General features: G+C 34.9%; 1 protein-coding gene across 1 annotated transcript; it reads right to left on the bottom strand.

Moving 5' to 3' along the window:
- Positions 1 to 2,376: 2,376 nt before the first annotated feature.
- On the bottom strand, positions 2,377 to 4,577 carry LOC122594617. Its single transcript, XM_043767053.1, has 6 exons — positions 4,472 to 4,577; positions 4,190 to 4,388; positions 3,943 to 4,073; positions 3,276 to 3,324; positions 2,974 to 3,165; positions 2,377 to 2,675 (listed from the first exon to the last, which is right to left on the bottom strand). Exons 2-6 carry the CDS (start codon positions 4,347 to 4,349, stop codon positions 2,521 to 2,523), a joined length of 687 nt encoding a protein of 228 aa, XP_043622988.1. The 5' UTR covers positions 4,350 to 4,388; positions 4,472 to 4,577; the 3' UTR covers positions 2,377 to 2,520.
- Between the last annotated feature and the right edge of the window lie 10,716 nt (positions 4,578 to 15,293).

Raw genomic sequence — 15,293 nt, 5'->3', positions numbered from 1 at the left:
CTGTTATTCAAAAAGAAAAGATTTTGCTAAACTTTTTGTTTAATTTGCAAATATGCTGTTGATGACTATTAAATAATTTGGTATGTTTCCAAATTATGAGGGTCTAACTTGGAGATCTAGTTATTGTATCCTATAAATAGGAGTCATAGGCTACTGAAATGGTGAATACTTTAGAGGTGTAGAGAAAAATTAAAAGAGAATTGTATGGAGTCGATTCAGAGTCTTGCACAGTCCATGTTTGTCTACGGATACACAAAAATGTCATTATTGTGATGTAATCTGTTGAGATCGACAATTGTGAGGGTATCAAGTAAAAAGCAAAGGTATCAACTATCAAGATCATATTGTTGATAGCGAAAAACGTTTAGTGGTATAACCGGACTGGGTTTTTTTCCCAAAATCCATGGCCACCCCCAAAATATATTCCAAGGACAAGATTCAAACTTGAGATCTCTTATGAGAAAACAAGACCCCTTGCCATTAGACCGCAGATTGTAAAAGTTGAAAAATGTATGGTTGTGGAAAACAATATCATAAAAGGTTTTACTAAATATTGAAGCAATGTATACATGGGGATATATATTTTCTTGTACACTTAAGATCAGATTTTCTGTTGATATACATACATGATACATATTTGACCTTCATTATTTAGCCTCGGAGGTACATTTACAAATACTGCATCTACAACTCAAAGATGCTACTCCATATGTTCTATTTATAAGTTGTAGTCTTCAGTCTGTATTTCAGTGACGATGACGGTAACACTTGAAGTTGAAATAAACGTGCAAAAGTCCACGTTCATATAATCAGATGTACACTTGAATGCCTTTTTACGAGGACATTCCAATTTTTTATTGACGAAGAAAATGCCTGTCACAAAAAGATAGCCTCTTTAGCATACGGCCTCTTACCAAATCTGCATAAAGAATCATGTACAGTTTGACTTTTGAGGTCAGATAAAGATATTGCATATTCAAAATTCTGTTACAAGCTCAACACCATAAATCTTCAGTCAGCACTGTTTGACTATATCAAAGTATAATAATCCTCGAGCTGAAGCTGGACAGTAATAAACTTGCCTCATAAGTCGAATGGGTAATAATGTACTCTTTTTTATCAAGCGTGTTTTAATCCTTTACCCAACCCGATCGTTTTGCCATCTCCATAAGACAGTATTTATGAATACAACGAGAGAAATTCACCTATTGACGTTGGTATTTTCAAGGAATTCGTTTATAAACAGTTTTCCAGTATACAACAACATCAGCAGATTTAAGCATATTTGACTCAAATTTGGACTGAATACGTTCAAGTGCAGCAAATGATTTTCTATCAAGACATTTTTTCACCTCTACCTCAATACTTTGGTGCAAATGAGTTTCTTCTAGAGGTAGTTATTTGCCTCTCACTCGAGCTCGATCCAATGTGTCCTTTTTACACACCTTGTCTAATTTCCAGTCACATACCACCAAAAGTGCCAAACAAAATAATTTAACGTGATGATTATTGATTAGGTAAGGTGATGACAAAAACTTAACTTACAAGATAACCTCATAAACGTGTAAGCTCCTTCAATAAACTATACAAGTGAAATCTGACATATCAGTGATGAGTTGATGACAAAATACAAGCAGAAACTATCATAGCTATGTAAAGTTTTTTATTATCAATGGGTTGCTTTGATTTATGTTATTATATTTCTAACCAGTCAAGCTGGGAAAGTAAAACATTGCTTAAAAACAAGTCAGACAGTTAATAAGATATCATTATCAAATGGTACTTACTGCATAATACACATCTTTCAGAAGTGCACATAAATTGCTAACTATCAGAAACTCATGGTTGAAGGGGAATGATAGTTATACAAAATCAAACTTTATGCAGTTCCTACATGTTATATTCATTTTTTTGAGAGGTAATAGGCAGTTCATACATAAATTCTTTTAGGCAACCAATCTCCCCCTTTTTACACAACCACCACCACTGGGAATTGCCAGAGCATGGCTGGTACCACCTAGAAAACAGCGCAAGATTGCCATCAAACCCGAAAAACAGCCAAAAGCATTTGAAACGGTCATAATTTCTTATATTAACCAGGGTAAAAAATAACTTGTTTGAGTCTTTGAGAAGATAAAGATATAATTTATCTTATTAATCAAGATAGACAAGTAACGAAAGAAAAACGTAAATATCCAAGAGAACAGAACTGGGAGAGAGAGGAGAGAGTGAAGCAGAAAACTTTTTTTCAGGAAAGGTTGTTGCAAGGTGGCCTTCCAGACTGCTGCATTTCAGGGGGGAAATGCACTGAGAAAATATGGCAAACAGATATCTATCATTTTTGGCAATTCATTCAAATTGGATTACAGACCGGGCAACATTAGTCTCATAGCAATATATTTGACTATTTAACACCATCACGTGCATACAATTTACAAAGCCGACAACTTTTAAATAGCTTTCAAGTATTACTGGCTAATTAGATTATAATACCGGACAATAAAACTAAACTAAGTTCCATTAAATAACTTCCAACGCTTTCACAGCCTGAACAAGAATGGGATCAGCATCCACAACCATAAAATCATTTTCTTCCATCTTTTTCGTATCCTCAGCATTTGCTTTATTCCACAGCCCTTTGAAACTTACACACTTTATACGATTGTGCACATAGTCTGCAAAGAAGACAAAAAGTTCAACTTGGCTCCATTAGATTTCTCTCTCTACCTTTGCAGGTCACTAGATCATGTCTCATTTCCTATTTAAAGATCATGGAAAATATTGTGTCACTATAAATGAATGGAAACTAAAATTTGGAACACAAAATTTACTTAACTAATTAAGGCACAAAATGACATTTTATAGTACGACAAGTGGATTCGATATAATCTTATGCCTAAAGTTTACACCTTAAACATATCATAGTTGTAAAGCAAAAAACAGTTCAGAACTAGTAAAATTAGGCTTGAATACCGTTCCTCAAGGACCTCTTCAAAGGTGGTTCCTCAGGTTTGGGCAAAATAGAATCACCGTATTGTTCTATCTCGCACTTTGCTTTAATCTGTCGACAAATCTCGGCCTTGGATTTCCTTCTGACACCAAACCATCTGTAGGTTAAATCAAACTCGGACTTCCCTGAATGTTGGTCAGAGCTGAGCAAATGATCTGCAATTATTTACTACTCTTATATATGAGAAAATAAGAGATAAGAGATAATTATTATCATCTCTACATAATCAAGGTTTCTTCTTTTGAATTAGCTTAACTTCACATACCGGATATAACATGCGTCTTCAATTCATCAAAGCATTCTTCCAACTCAGACTACAGCCATTAAAAAAAGAGTCAATTTGACAGGGATAACATTGAGGGAAAAATTAAGGAGAACAAAATAAACAAACATGGATTATTTCAGTTGTAATTAGACCCATTCCTTGCTTAAAATGAATCTAATTAATTCTTGGAATTGACTTACATTGCAAAAGCGTGAATTAAGAGATTTTGCCATCAACTTTCACATCAACATCCATAGATAGAAGACAATGGCTTTTTCCTTTAAAAGGCCACAGTTGTGAAGACAATTGTTCTTGTTGGTTTCATAATTACTAGGTGTAATTTCTTTGTTATCTGTATTTTACAGATCTTATAAGTTCAATAAGATCTATGTACTAGTTAGTCTAGTCAAAGCTTTTGTATTCAAGTTAATGGTAATCTCTTTTGTATGTTCCAAAGAGTTAATCATATGACTACTTCATTACACTTGTTTATTTATTTACTTAGTGTTATTTATTTATTAAACAATCAAGTATATAAGTTGTGCAAACTTGGGAACCAACAACCGAATATTAGAACGCATCGTGAAAAGAGATATATGAAGATATAATATATTCCGTAAGTTATTTGAAAGAAGAAGATGGTGCCAAATATTGATATCCTCTATACCTGTTTAACAAATTTAGATAAAGAAATCTTCTTTAAGAACTCGGAATCTGACCAGGGAAGTATTTGGTGAGAACCAACTAGAATCGCTGACGCTGCAAGTGTAGAAGGCTTGAACTTTGTGAACCTAATATCTGGTAATTCATTAAGTGGAAAATGGAAAAAAAAATGCAATGCATTAGTACATCATATTTAAGATATTCATAAAGCCCACTGTGATGAAACATACACCTGCCCACGTTTACATTACCTGTTTGAATGTTGAAAAGCAGACGAGAGGAAGGGATGTTTGGAAAAGATCCTTGCGTATCTACCAATGTCTTAAGCCCGGGAATAAGGAAATACAGGAATGTCACGGCTGTCACTGGCCTCACCCTCTGATTCAGACCTGTCAAAATATGAAGCTCCATTTCCTCAACTTCCTTCACTTGAGCCACTTGGTGCTTACTCTGTAAAATTAGCTAATATATTTCAGTTAACAGTCACACACGGTACGTTATATGAATATAAATAAACAAGAGGGAGTCAGAACCAATAAGTCAACGAGGCAGAAGTGTGAAGAGCGTGTCTTGAAAGCGAGTAAAACACAGCAGAAGGCAAAGAGCTTCACATATGGTTCTAAACCTTGGCCATGCAAAATCACCTGCAATGTCAATTATCAGAATGAACCAAAACGAAATCTACACATATCTTATTAATCCTTTTTGAACAGGGTCAAGCGTTTCCTTAAAGTGTATCCAACATTCCAACTTAATGTCAAATTTATTGTCTGAATGTATCTTCAAAACCATTTTTGTTCTGTTTTTATTTTGTGTCTGAATGTATCTTCAAAACCATTTTTGTTCTGTTTTTATATTCTGTATACACATCAATCTATCTGTAAAACCTTCTTTAATTTACGTAGTAACCCCTTTTATCTTATCTTTAAAATGTAGCCAACAAAAAAAAAAAATGTAGCGAACAACTCAATTCGTAAAGTTTTCCAGTAACCAATTACAATACCATCTTATGTAATTATTTATTTAAAAACATAGCCACAACCTTTTTTGGTCGAAGAGGGTTCATCACACATATACCACTAGAACCAAGGTAGGTTTGTAGGTAAGTCTTACGAGTATAAATTTTACTATGTATGCTAGGACAAACACAGCAGCATGAGTAGTTTGTTGTTTAAAAAACTTTAGCTATCTTATTTGATAATAATAATACTAAAACACTGGTATTCTGATATCTTATTTTTGGTAATGGTATTCGGATGGACGAGTCTAAGGTAGAGGCCATTACTACATGGCCACCCCCAACAACAGTCCACGAAGTTCGTAGTTCTCATGGCTTGGCATCCTTTTATCGCTGTTTTATCAGATATTTCAGTTCACTAGTAGCTTCAATAACAGATTGTCTCAAAGGGAATAAGTTTCAGTGGACTCCCGCCGTCTCTACTGATTTTGAAGAACTCAAACAGCGGGTCACTCAAGCGCATGTCTTAGCTTTACCTAATTTTGATCTGACCTTCCAGGTTGAGTGTGATGCCTTGGGGTTTGGGATTGGTGGCGTTTTAAGTCAAACTACTCGTCCAATTGCCCTTTTTAGTGAAAAACTTAGTGAAGCAAAACAGAAGTATTGCACCTATGATGAAGTGTTTTATGCTATCATTTGTAGTAATGGACATTGGCGACATTATTTGTTACCTAATGATTTCATCTTAGTTTCTGATCATCAGGCACTTCGCTTCATTCAGGGTCAACATAAGTTAAACCCACGTCCTGCTAGGTGGGTGAGTATTTGCAGGAATTTTCTTTTGTGATTAAGCATAAGTCAGGAATCATTAAACCATGGCTGATGCGTTAAGTCGATGGCGTGGTTTGCTTACCTCTCTACAAGTACGAGTAGAGGCCTTTAACTCTTTCAGTTCCTTCTATCCAGAAGATCCTAAGTTTCTAGAATTGTGGTCCAGCCCAAAGGGAGAATACTCAATACACGAGGGGTTTTTGTTTAAAGGAACTCGCTTGTGCATTCCTAAGTGTTCATTAAGAGATGCTATTGTGTTGGAGGGGCATCGGCAGGGCATTTTGGGAGGGACAAAACATTGAAATTAATGAAGGAAGTTTCTTCTGGCTGAAAATGAGACCAGATGTTATTCGGGTTGTTGATCATTGTAGGACTTGCCATATTGCAAAGATGCACCATTCTAATGCTGGTCTTTACACTCCCTTACCTGTTCTCGAGGGGCCGTGGGAGGAATAGTCTCTCGATTTTGTGGTTGGACTCCCTCAAACAAAACGACAAAAAGATTCAGGAATGGTAGTTGTTGATCGGTTTTCTAAGATGGCACACTTTGTTCCTTGTACTAAAACTAATGATGCTATTCAAGGGGCTCGCTTATATTTTTCTGAAATTTTGCGGTTACATGGTGTACCTATTACCTAATACTATAACTTCAGACCGAGATGTCGACTTTGTGGGTCACTTTTGGAGGACATTGTGGATACGATTGGGTTCACGTCTGAGTTTTAGTAGTGCTGAGTTGCTCACCATCCACAAAGTGATGGTCAAACTGAAATCACCAATCACAGCCTCGGGAGTTTGTTGTGCAGTCTCGTTAGATCAGATCCTAAACAGTGGGATTTGGTTCTCCCACAAGCTGAGTTTGCCTATAATCGTTCAACTCACAGGTCTACAGGTATGAGCCCTTTCTTGCTCGTGTACGGGCCGTGTATGGGCGCAACGCATATACTACGTTGGATCTCCAGCTACTAAACATTTTAGTGTTCAAGAGGAAGAACGGGTTGAACAAATATAGTTGATTCACCAACAGGTTCGTGAACAGATTTGTACCAGCGTCGGGCCAATTGGAGGAAAAAAAAGTTTGTTTTCAAGGACAAGGATCTGGTGTGAATTGATCTTAGTAAGGATCACTTTCCAAGTGTCCGTGCAGAAAAATTACAAATTTACAACCCCGTGCTGATGGGCCTTTCAAGGTGTTAGCTAGGATTCTATAATGTTTCTGCCACTTTCAATCCATTTGACTTGAGGACGAGTCCTTTCGAAGGGGAGAGAATGATGCGGTGGCAAACCCATTTGGCGTTTTCCTGGTGTGCAAATTTTATGTTTCCTACATTATCTAGGGTTGTGTTTTTTTTTTTTAATGCCTGGAGGTTTCTCATTGTAAGATATTAAATTTTCTTTGAATTAAATAGCTAATAAGTTCCAGCTTTATTCGTGTGTTCGATTCCAAGATAAGGCACGAAAGCATCATGTTGGTCACGATAGCAAGATAAGGCACGAAAGCATCATGTTGGTCACGAGCGTACTGAAAATCAAAAGTCTTTTGTTTTTAATATAATTGAATTGAATTGAAGCATACGTATTTACTACTGTATTAGCTAATAAACAAATACTCGTAGTACGTAGTACCTTATAGATATCGGGAATTGCTAGTGATCTGATCAAGAAAAAGTTGTGGCGTTTGTGATAATTAGGATGGACCATAAAATCCATCTCCATATCCAAATATAACTTTTGTATATATTCATCGTTTTCTTCTTGAAATTCTAATGGATTGCTTGGATCATAACATGTCTCCATCTTCATCTTCGCCGCTTTTTCTATCTCTATTTCAAAAGTAAGACACCGCCACACACAACCCCCGACCCCCCTTTTTATATTAAAACAATGAGTTAACGACGTAAATTCTCCCTATGATTATACCAAATAGTAAATTGTCCCTCTGACTATACCCAGTAGTCAAATTTCATCCTTATCTATCAGAAAAAGACACTGACGGTCGATCAAATTCAATCCTTTTTCTTAACAGACATTATCTCTTCTCTAAATATTATTAAACTAGTTTTTGTTTCTAGACGTTGCCCCGGGAGACATTACGTAACATATACACCATGCGCAAAAATTATAAAGTGAAACTTTTGTACGTGGTAAAAGTTAGAAAGTGAAAAGTTATGTGGTAAAATATAAAGAAAATAAAACTTTGGTGGCTAAAGTTGAAAAACTTAAAAGTTATGTAGTAAAAAGTTAAAAATATGAAACTTTGTTGACAAAAGGAAAGAATATCCAAAAGTTACGTGGTGAAAAGTAAGGAAAATAAAACTTTCATGACAAAAGTTACAAAATTGAAAGTTATGTAGTGAAAACTCAAAGTTATATGTGATGGTGTTTTTGTTTTCTGCTTTTAAATTTATATGTTGTACAAGTAACTATCTAAATACACTCACTTACGAGCAGAGAACCCGGTCAGTGTAGTATAGTCTAGTGGTAAGCTACATGATCGTTCGCAGGGACGTTTGCATTTCCCAATCTAATAATGTGTGTAATTCTAGTTGATTTGGGGGTTTGTCACTAACTCCTAATAAACTAATACTGAAAAGTAAATAGTAGCCGCAACCGCTTATTCAGCGAGAAGCTAAGTCTGAAAATAAGTTGAAAAAGCTAATAACAGTAATTAAATTAAAATACTTGTTTGGCATCTCCGATCTCATGGTACGACCAAATACTATTCTACCTATTTGCTAGTCTGTTGGAAACTTGAGCACGACTCAGATTCTCGTTAGATTCACTTCGCCTAATTAATAATGTTGTTGTTAGACTCACACTAACCTATAAACAAATTCTCGCTAGATTCATTGTTTAAACATTATTGACCTAAAGTTTGTGTTACTAGTTCATCTTTTATTTACCCGGCTCATAAGCCATGACCAGATAATAATTCTCTCCGGTGACCACAGTGATTGTTTCCAAGTCAAAGGATCGCGTCTGACATTGTTAAGCTTCATGTTTTATTCATTCTAATTATAATGGTTCTGGATCACTCGGTTACAAGTGAATCACTTTTTACTCCTAGTTATAGACGGACTAGTTGTTTCCTGTCCTAGCATATTAGTCCTATACTCCTAGTGTATGATCATAGACAACCATCAGAATTAAACTAATATATTCAGGTATAACACCAATAATAATATGAAGAACTAGTAAAACATGGATCTATGGTAAACAGCAAAACACATTTCAACAGATTCTAACAAACACAGTAAAACAATAAGCGTCTACATGATCACATTGATCCAAACAAGTATTCAGTCTATTAGCCGGACATTATTAAAGGAATAACAAAGTCTGAAAAGATGAAAGACATTGTTTACCAAAAGAAAGTAAAATATAAGATAAGATCTAGACCGCAGATGAAGATCGGAAGGCGTTAGAAGCTCCAAAACCTTCTGGAAATCTGCAACTACAAACTAGGGTTGATAGTGGGCGGCTAGGGTGAAACGACTCAGTCTGAAAATAAGACCATTTTTTTTCTTTTTTAGATGAAGAAAATTCACAACCAAGATGAAGTAAATTTATACCCAAGATGAAGTGAACTTCAGAACCAAGATGAAGAAAAATTTCAGAACCAAGGTGAAGAAAAATTTCAGAACCAAGATTAAGAAAAATTTCAGAACCAAAATGAAGAAAAATTTCAGAACCAAGATGAAGTAAAGTTTCAGAGCCAAGAGGAATATAATTCTAGAACCAAAATGAATACTTAAAAGACTTGAAATCTTTCAACAATTATTCTTGTACTTCAAAAATAGAGTAAAGACACATCAATGAAGCAAACATTCAAAATAGCCAAGTAATACACGACACAACTTTCAAAAGCTTTCAATTCATCAAATGTACGTTTCATAACGAAACGGGTCATTTACCCATTTTGCCAAACAACCCAGACCTTCATTTTGACACTAAATTCACCATGACCATGATACAAATATGAAAGTACACAAATTACTCATATTTATCAAGTTCCAAAATACCAACTTTTGTACCAAGAGCCATTAAAAGATGGGATGAACTAGGTCTCTATCAAAAATACCATTCCTCCAAGAATGGCAATACCTTCAATCTTTGAAAAGTAAATTCTAAGACTTCAACTTCAATTCACAAAGACCTAGTTCCTTCTTCCAGAACCACCTATAAAAGGGTAAACAACTAAAACGTAAGTGAATGCTTAGTGAATATGCTTGCATACATTTATATACACGGAGGAGGACAACGAACAAAGGACTATCGCATGTAGTCTATGGCACCGTCGTGCCATCTCTACATGCTAACCTTTGTACTTTAACGCTATACATTGATCCATATAAACAGTTCAACACAAACAATATCAATACTTGGGGTTCTTAGGCCCCATTCACAAGAGGTTCTTAAGCCTCATATATCACAAGAGGTTCTTATGCCTCATATATCACTAGAGGTTCTTAGGCCTCACATATCACATTGCCTCACATGGGCTATTAACGCCAAATCGATTACCATACATGAAATCCATCATCATATGGTAGTCGACCCGACGCATACATAAAGGTATGCAAGAATACTCACATCCTTCACGACTCGAACAATAACTCAATATAACCGCAATGCACAAATACGAGCTTTCAACCTATCATCACATCATAATATGCATATAAGTTAACATTCACAATCTTAATTAACTCAACTTAGTCATTCTAACCTTTCACTAGCATTCTTAACCCAAAATCATCTTACTTTGTCATTGAGTTTTTTTTTTATTCAGTATTTATTTATTAAGTTCCATTCATCATCAACATCATACTTCCATCACCAATTAATTTGATTAGTGGTAATCATCACTTTCTCAAAAATCAATAATTTCATGTCAACACATATATTTATAGTTAAATACATTAAGCAAGTCAATAACAACTAGAATGGATAAGAATTTGAGGATAAGCTATGCAAAAACCCAACTTCTAGCAAGATCCACAAATTGATGTCTCAAGAACCCTAATTCATAAAAAGAAAAATTGAAACTAGGTCAAGGAATCAATACCTTAAGAATGGAAGATAAAAGATTAGGGTTTCCAATCACAATTTCTTTTCCTTTTCTTCCTTCTAAATTCAACCACCACACAAACCCTAAATTTTTCAATTTCTAATAAGATTGGAGATGGTTGCTATTCCTCTAATTTAATTTGATTAATTGCATGAGTGAGATTGATTTACTTGAAATGGAATGAGATGAATGTTGAGGAAGGTTGTAGAGAAGATAGTGGAATTATGAATATACACTAGAAGAAAACGACTGACTATCCCTCTCCTTGCCACGTTAATTTCAAAAATATATGGATATTTTACCCACTATCCACTAAAGTTCCAACTAAAATAACCCCATATCTAAAAATAAAATATTAAGAAATTATTTTAATGTCAAAACTATGAAAAAGGGTTTATTCCTTTACCTTAAAATCTTTGGGGTGTTACATAGGGCTGCTGAATCGGCTCTCTCTTAGGGTTTTGAGGGTTATTTCGACTTAAATAGTGTGTAAAGTCGGTTGCTGATCTGGGCCGCCCAGCGGCGCTGGGCCTGGACTTTGAAGGGCTAGCGGCGCTGGTGACTGAGAGCGGCGCCGGATGTTGACTAGCGGCGCTGGCATGGCTGCCAGCGGCGCTGGTTGCTCCTGCTGCAGCTTGTGCTTCTTCGTTTGGCTCCTGAATCACTTCCTTATGTCTTGTAACTTCATAGGCTTCCTTCTTGAGTCACTTGATGTCATTTACCCTCTTTCGCATCTTCCGTGAACCTGCATAGACATACGATTCATTAATTACCAATATTTCCGGAATAATAACTCATTTTAGACATAGAAATGAAGCCTTTCGATAGAGTTTTTTTTATCACCATATGAACACTCATCATATACCCCCACACTTAAGTCTTTGCTTGTCCCAAGCAAATAGTCCAAGAAAAATAAAACAATGATGAGCAGACATCTTAAGTGTTAAAGTATTCTACTTTACTAAAAACATTTAAAAGATTAGTCATGCAAAATGATTTGAGAAGGCTTTAGACAAAATCAGTAAGCTATAGCTAGAGGCAAGATAATTCAAGAATTCTCATGGTTCTTACAAAAAAAATGGTTTTCAAAATAAGGAAACTCTCTCTCTCTCTCTCTCTCTATATATATATATATATATAATGATAATTCATAACTACAGATTTGTGCCTAATCTTAATCCGTCAATCCTTATTAACGAGAGAAAGAAAGAAAGAAAAAAATTACTCAGTGCCGCCTTTTGTGGGTTTTGAGCCCCAATATCTCGATGGTGTATGGAGGAGCTTAAGATGTAGGCAGACATTACCTCTACATAAGTAGAGAAACTCCTTCCATTTTCTACTAAAATGGTAAAAAAAAAGGCTATCCAACCTTTGCATGAGATGAGAATCGAACCCATTACCTTTATCTCCAGATGCCAGAGTCCAACCATGTTGCAACCTTATTAACACGGGGAATATGCGAAAGCTAATCCGTACTATTTTGGCCGGTTGAAGGCGGCAGCTACTTGCGGTCAGGATGGTGGCAATAGAGCTGGGCATGGGGCGTGCCTAGTGGCAACACCAATGCCAAGCTTTAGGCATGAGGGAGTCATGGACGTTTTAGGGAGAAAAATGTTGCTCAGGCATGGGTGTGGGAGCTCAAACATGGATCCAAGAAAAATAAAGAATGTTCCTTCCAAGACTCGATCACGTGGCTATCGACTTCAAAATCATTCCCTTTCTCAACCGCAATATCGTCCCCCCGTCAAGCACAAATTCATCAAGTTCAATCTCAACCCGCATACGCCCCTCAAATGACTCCTCAAGCTCAATGTTGTGTTCTTCAAATGATTTATCAAGACAATTATAATCAACCACCGCCATTGAATCCCCGAGACTACTCAATTAGCCTTACAAATGAATTCGACCCATTCCTGGAAAACTATCTACCTCGACGCCAAAACGAAGAAGATGAAGACGACGATGATGATGAGGTCATTAGAGAAACACAACAACTTCCAATTGGTAAACTTTTTTATATACTTTGTTAATTTATTGATCACATCACCAATCCGACCATGCTAGTGCTCACTCTTCAAAAAAAAAAAGACATGACCTTGCCGCGAAATATAAATGGGAATGTGATTTTTAATTATTGTAATGTAGTTTTTTTTTTAAGTATTATGCAACTTTTTTGTGATTAATAATATGAATGTTTATTAGTAGTTTAAAATAAATATAAAAATAAAAAAAATAAACTATTTGAGGTATAGGGAAGCATGGTTGCCATGAGCTAGATATGGTTAGGCATGAAATGATGTGGATATATATTGGTGGTAGATTGCTAGGCATGAATATGCATGGGAGGCACGATTGCCCACAATCCTCATAAAAAAGTTGTCCAACAATCATAGAGTTAAATAGCTACTTTTATGTCTACATTTATCAGATTTTAAACATGTATATTTTTATTATTTATGTTTTCGTAATTTAGTAATTACTAATCAAGTTTTGTCACATACTAGTGGTTGCCGTCTTTAATTTACTTTTCTACTTTTATGTTATATAGTTTAATTAAAATCGTGAGAATCTGTAACCACTTTAGTATCTCATTTTACAAACGTTGAATGATCTTGGACTTACCTATGTACAGTACTGCAAATGATCAGCTGCCCATGAATGAATGTAGTTGAAAAGTAATTTCTTGTAAACCATTTACAAACTTAAAAAACTTTTTGTGAAAATTAAAACTTCTATATAATTACACCATATTTATATTTTAAGTTATTACGTTAACCTTGTTATATTTAATTACTTTTATAATAATTACTTACACTACTCGTTGCCGTCATCCTTACTAGTCACTACCACCACCATAAACGCCCGATGATGCCGCATTACGTGCGCAAAGTACCCTTGAAATTTTACTAAATATATGAGCCGCAACACGTGCTACAATCATTATTGTCATTATTATCATTATTACTATGGTTTTTCAAATGCGTGCTTATAAACAAGCTAACACTTTTAAAAACTGAAATTAGGTGGATTGGCGAATAGTATCTTAAAAATCCACGGTGAGTTTTTCCCAAGATCTTGGGTTCGAGTCTTGGTTTTCTTATCTTAAGATAGTTTTCATGAGTAGGGGGTTAAAGGTTCAATAAATCACTGGTTACATGTTTAAAAGTGTACATTTCATATAACCACCTCTTGAAAATATGCATAAATATCAGAGTATAACAATATCATGCATGTCTAGACAAATTAACTATAGCCCGGGGGCTACGTTTAACATTTCTCAAATTCTACATTTTATCATTTTGAAATAGATTAGATTTAAGGAAAAACAGATAATCCCCTTTAAAAATTTTAACATCAATCCCCACGAATTGAAATTTTTTTTTTTTGCAATCTTAAAAAATTTTACTCCGTAATTTGTTTTCCTAACTTCCTCTCTTCAAATTACGGAGTATTACAATCTACCGAAAAAGGGGGAAGTTTGATTGGTCCGCTCAGTAGCTTATATTTAACGCAACTGCAACCGCCCAAATTCAAACATAAAAAAAAAAATAATAATAATAATAGAAGAGAAGAAAAGAAACAATGGCGAATGACTTCGAGAAAGAGCGAGGTGAAATTAGTAAATCAATATCGAAATACATTAAAGGATTTTCAAAGTTCTTGATGGATGCGGCAGGTTGCAGAATCTAAAGCGGCTACTCCGATGATCCAATCTGCGTGAAGATGAGACCGGCATTGATAGCTTACGCTACGAAGGTTTCTTAATTGTGTATATTTATTCGATTCAATATTTATAATTGTGTATATTTATTGTAAATAAGCGATTATATATTGATGATTTTATTCATATTTGTAATATATTACATTTGATATTTGATATATATATATATATATATATATAATATAATTATAATTACGCGTGTGTATTTGTATATTTTGTATCAACTGTTATTAAATTGATCATCATTTGTTAATGTGTCACTAGTTTCCACTTCATTAGTTCGTTCAATATAAATGTTTATATTTTGCATTTAACATGTGTTTGGCTTGCGGATTATTATTATTATTATTATTATATATATAAACAGTATACAGAAGGAGAAGAAAGCCTACATGTCCCTGTCCTTGCAGCTACAATTGAATATGCAGACTTGTACCTATCGAGAAAGAAAAAAATTCCGGTAATACTTCAGTATATTATCGAAATACATATACGGAGGTGTGAAAGTACAACTGAGTAATTTAGGATATCAATCTTATGATATACAGGTGGTAGTCCCTAATGGAAATGTTAAACTTCATTTCCAGCTGTTTGTAATTGCTTGCGCGATACATGCCTTGCAAGATTATGATGAATTTGATGACCGATTTACGAAGAGCATGTTTGTGGTATCTTTATATTTATATTCATACACATATATATACTATAATAAAATAATAATAATACTTTGTGCGTATTTGTGTGTTTTACGTTGTTACTCATGTTTTCTGTCAAATA

This window comes from Erigeron canadensis, chromosome 3 (assembly GCF_010389155.1).
Source record: "Erigeron canadensis isolate Cc75 chromosome 3, C_canadensis_v1, whole genome shotgun sequence".
Classification (NCBI taxonomy): Eukaryota; Viridiplantae; Streptophyta; class Magnoliopsida; order Asterales; family Asteraceae; genus Erigeron; species Erigeron canadensis.
The sequence above is the reverse complement of the archived record's forward strand: the minus strand, read 5'-3'. Positions and strand labels throughout refer to the sequence as shown.

Excerpts from the sequence above, each read along its gene's own strand:
- LOC122594617 (XM_043767053.1), bottom strand. The coding sequence starts at position 4,349 with ATGGAGCTTCATATTTTGACAGGTCTGAATCAGAGGGTGAGGCCAGTG. Across the intron at positions 4,074-4,189 it reads GCTTTTCAACATTCAAACAG|ATATTAGGTTCACAAAGTTC; the intron begins GTAATGTAAACG and ends ATGAATTACCAG. Across the intron at positions 3,325-3,942 it reads TATCTAAATTTGTTAAACAG|TCTGAGTTGGAAGAATGCTT; the intron begins GTATAGAGGATA and ends TAATGGCTGTAG.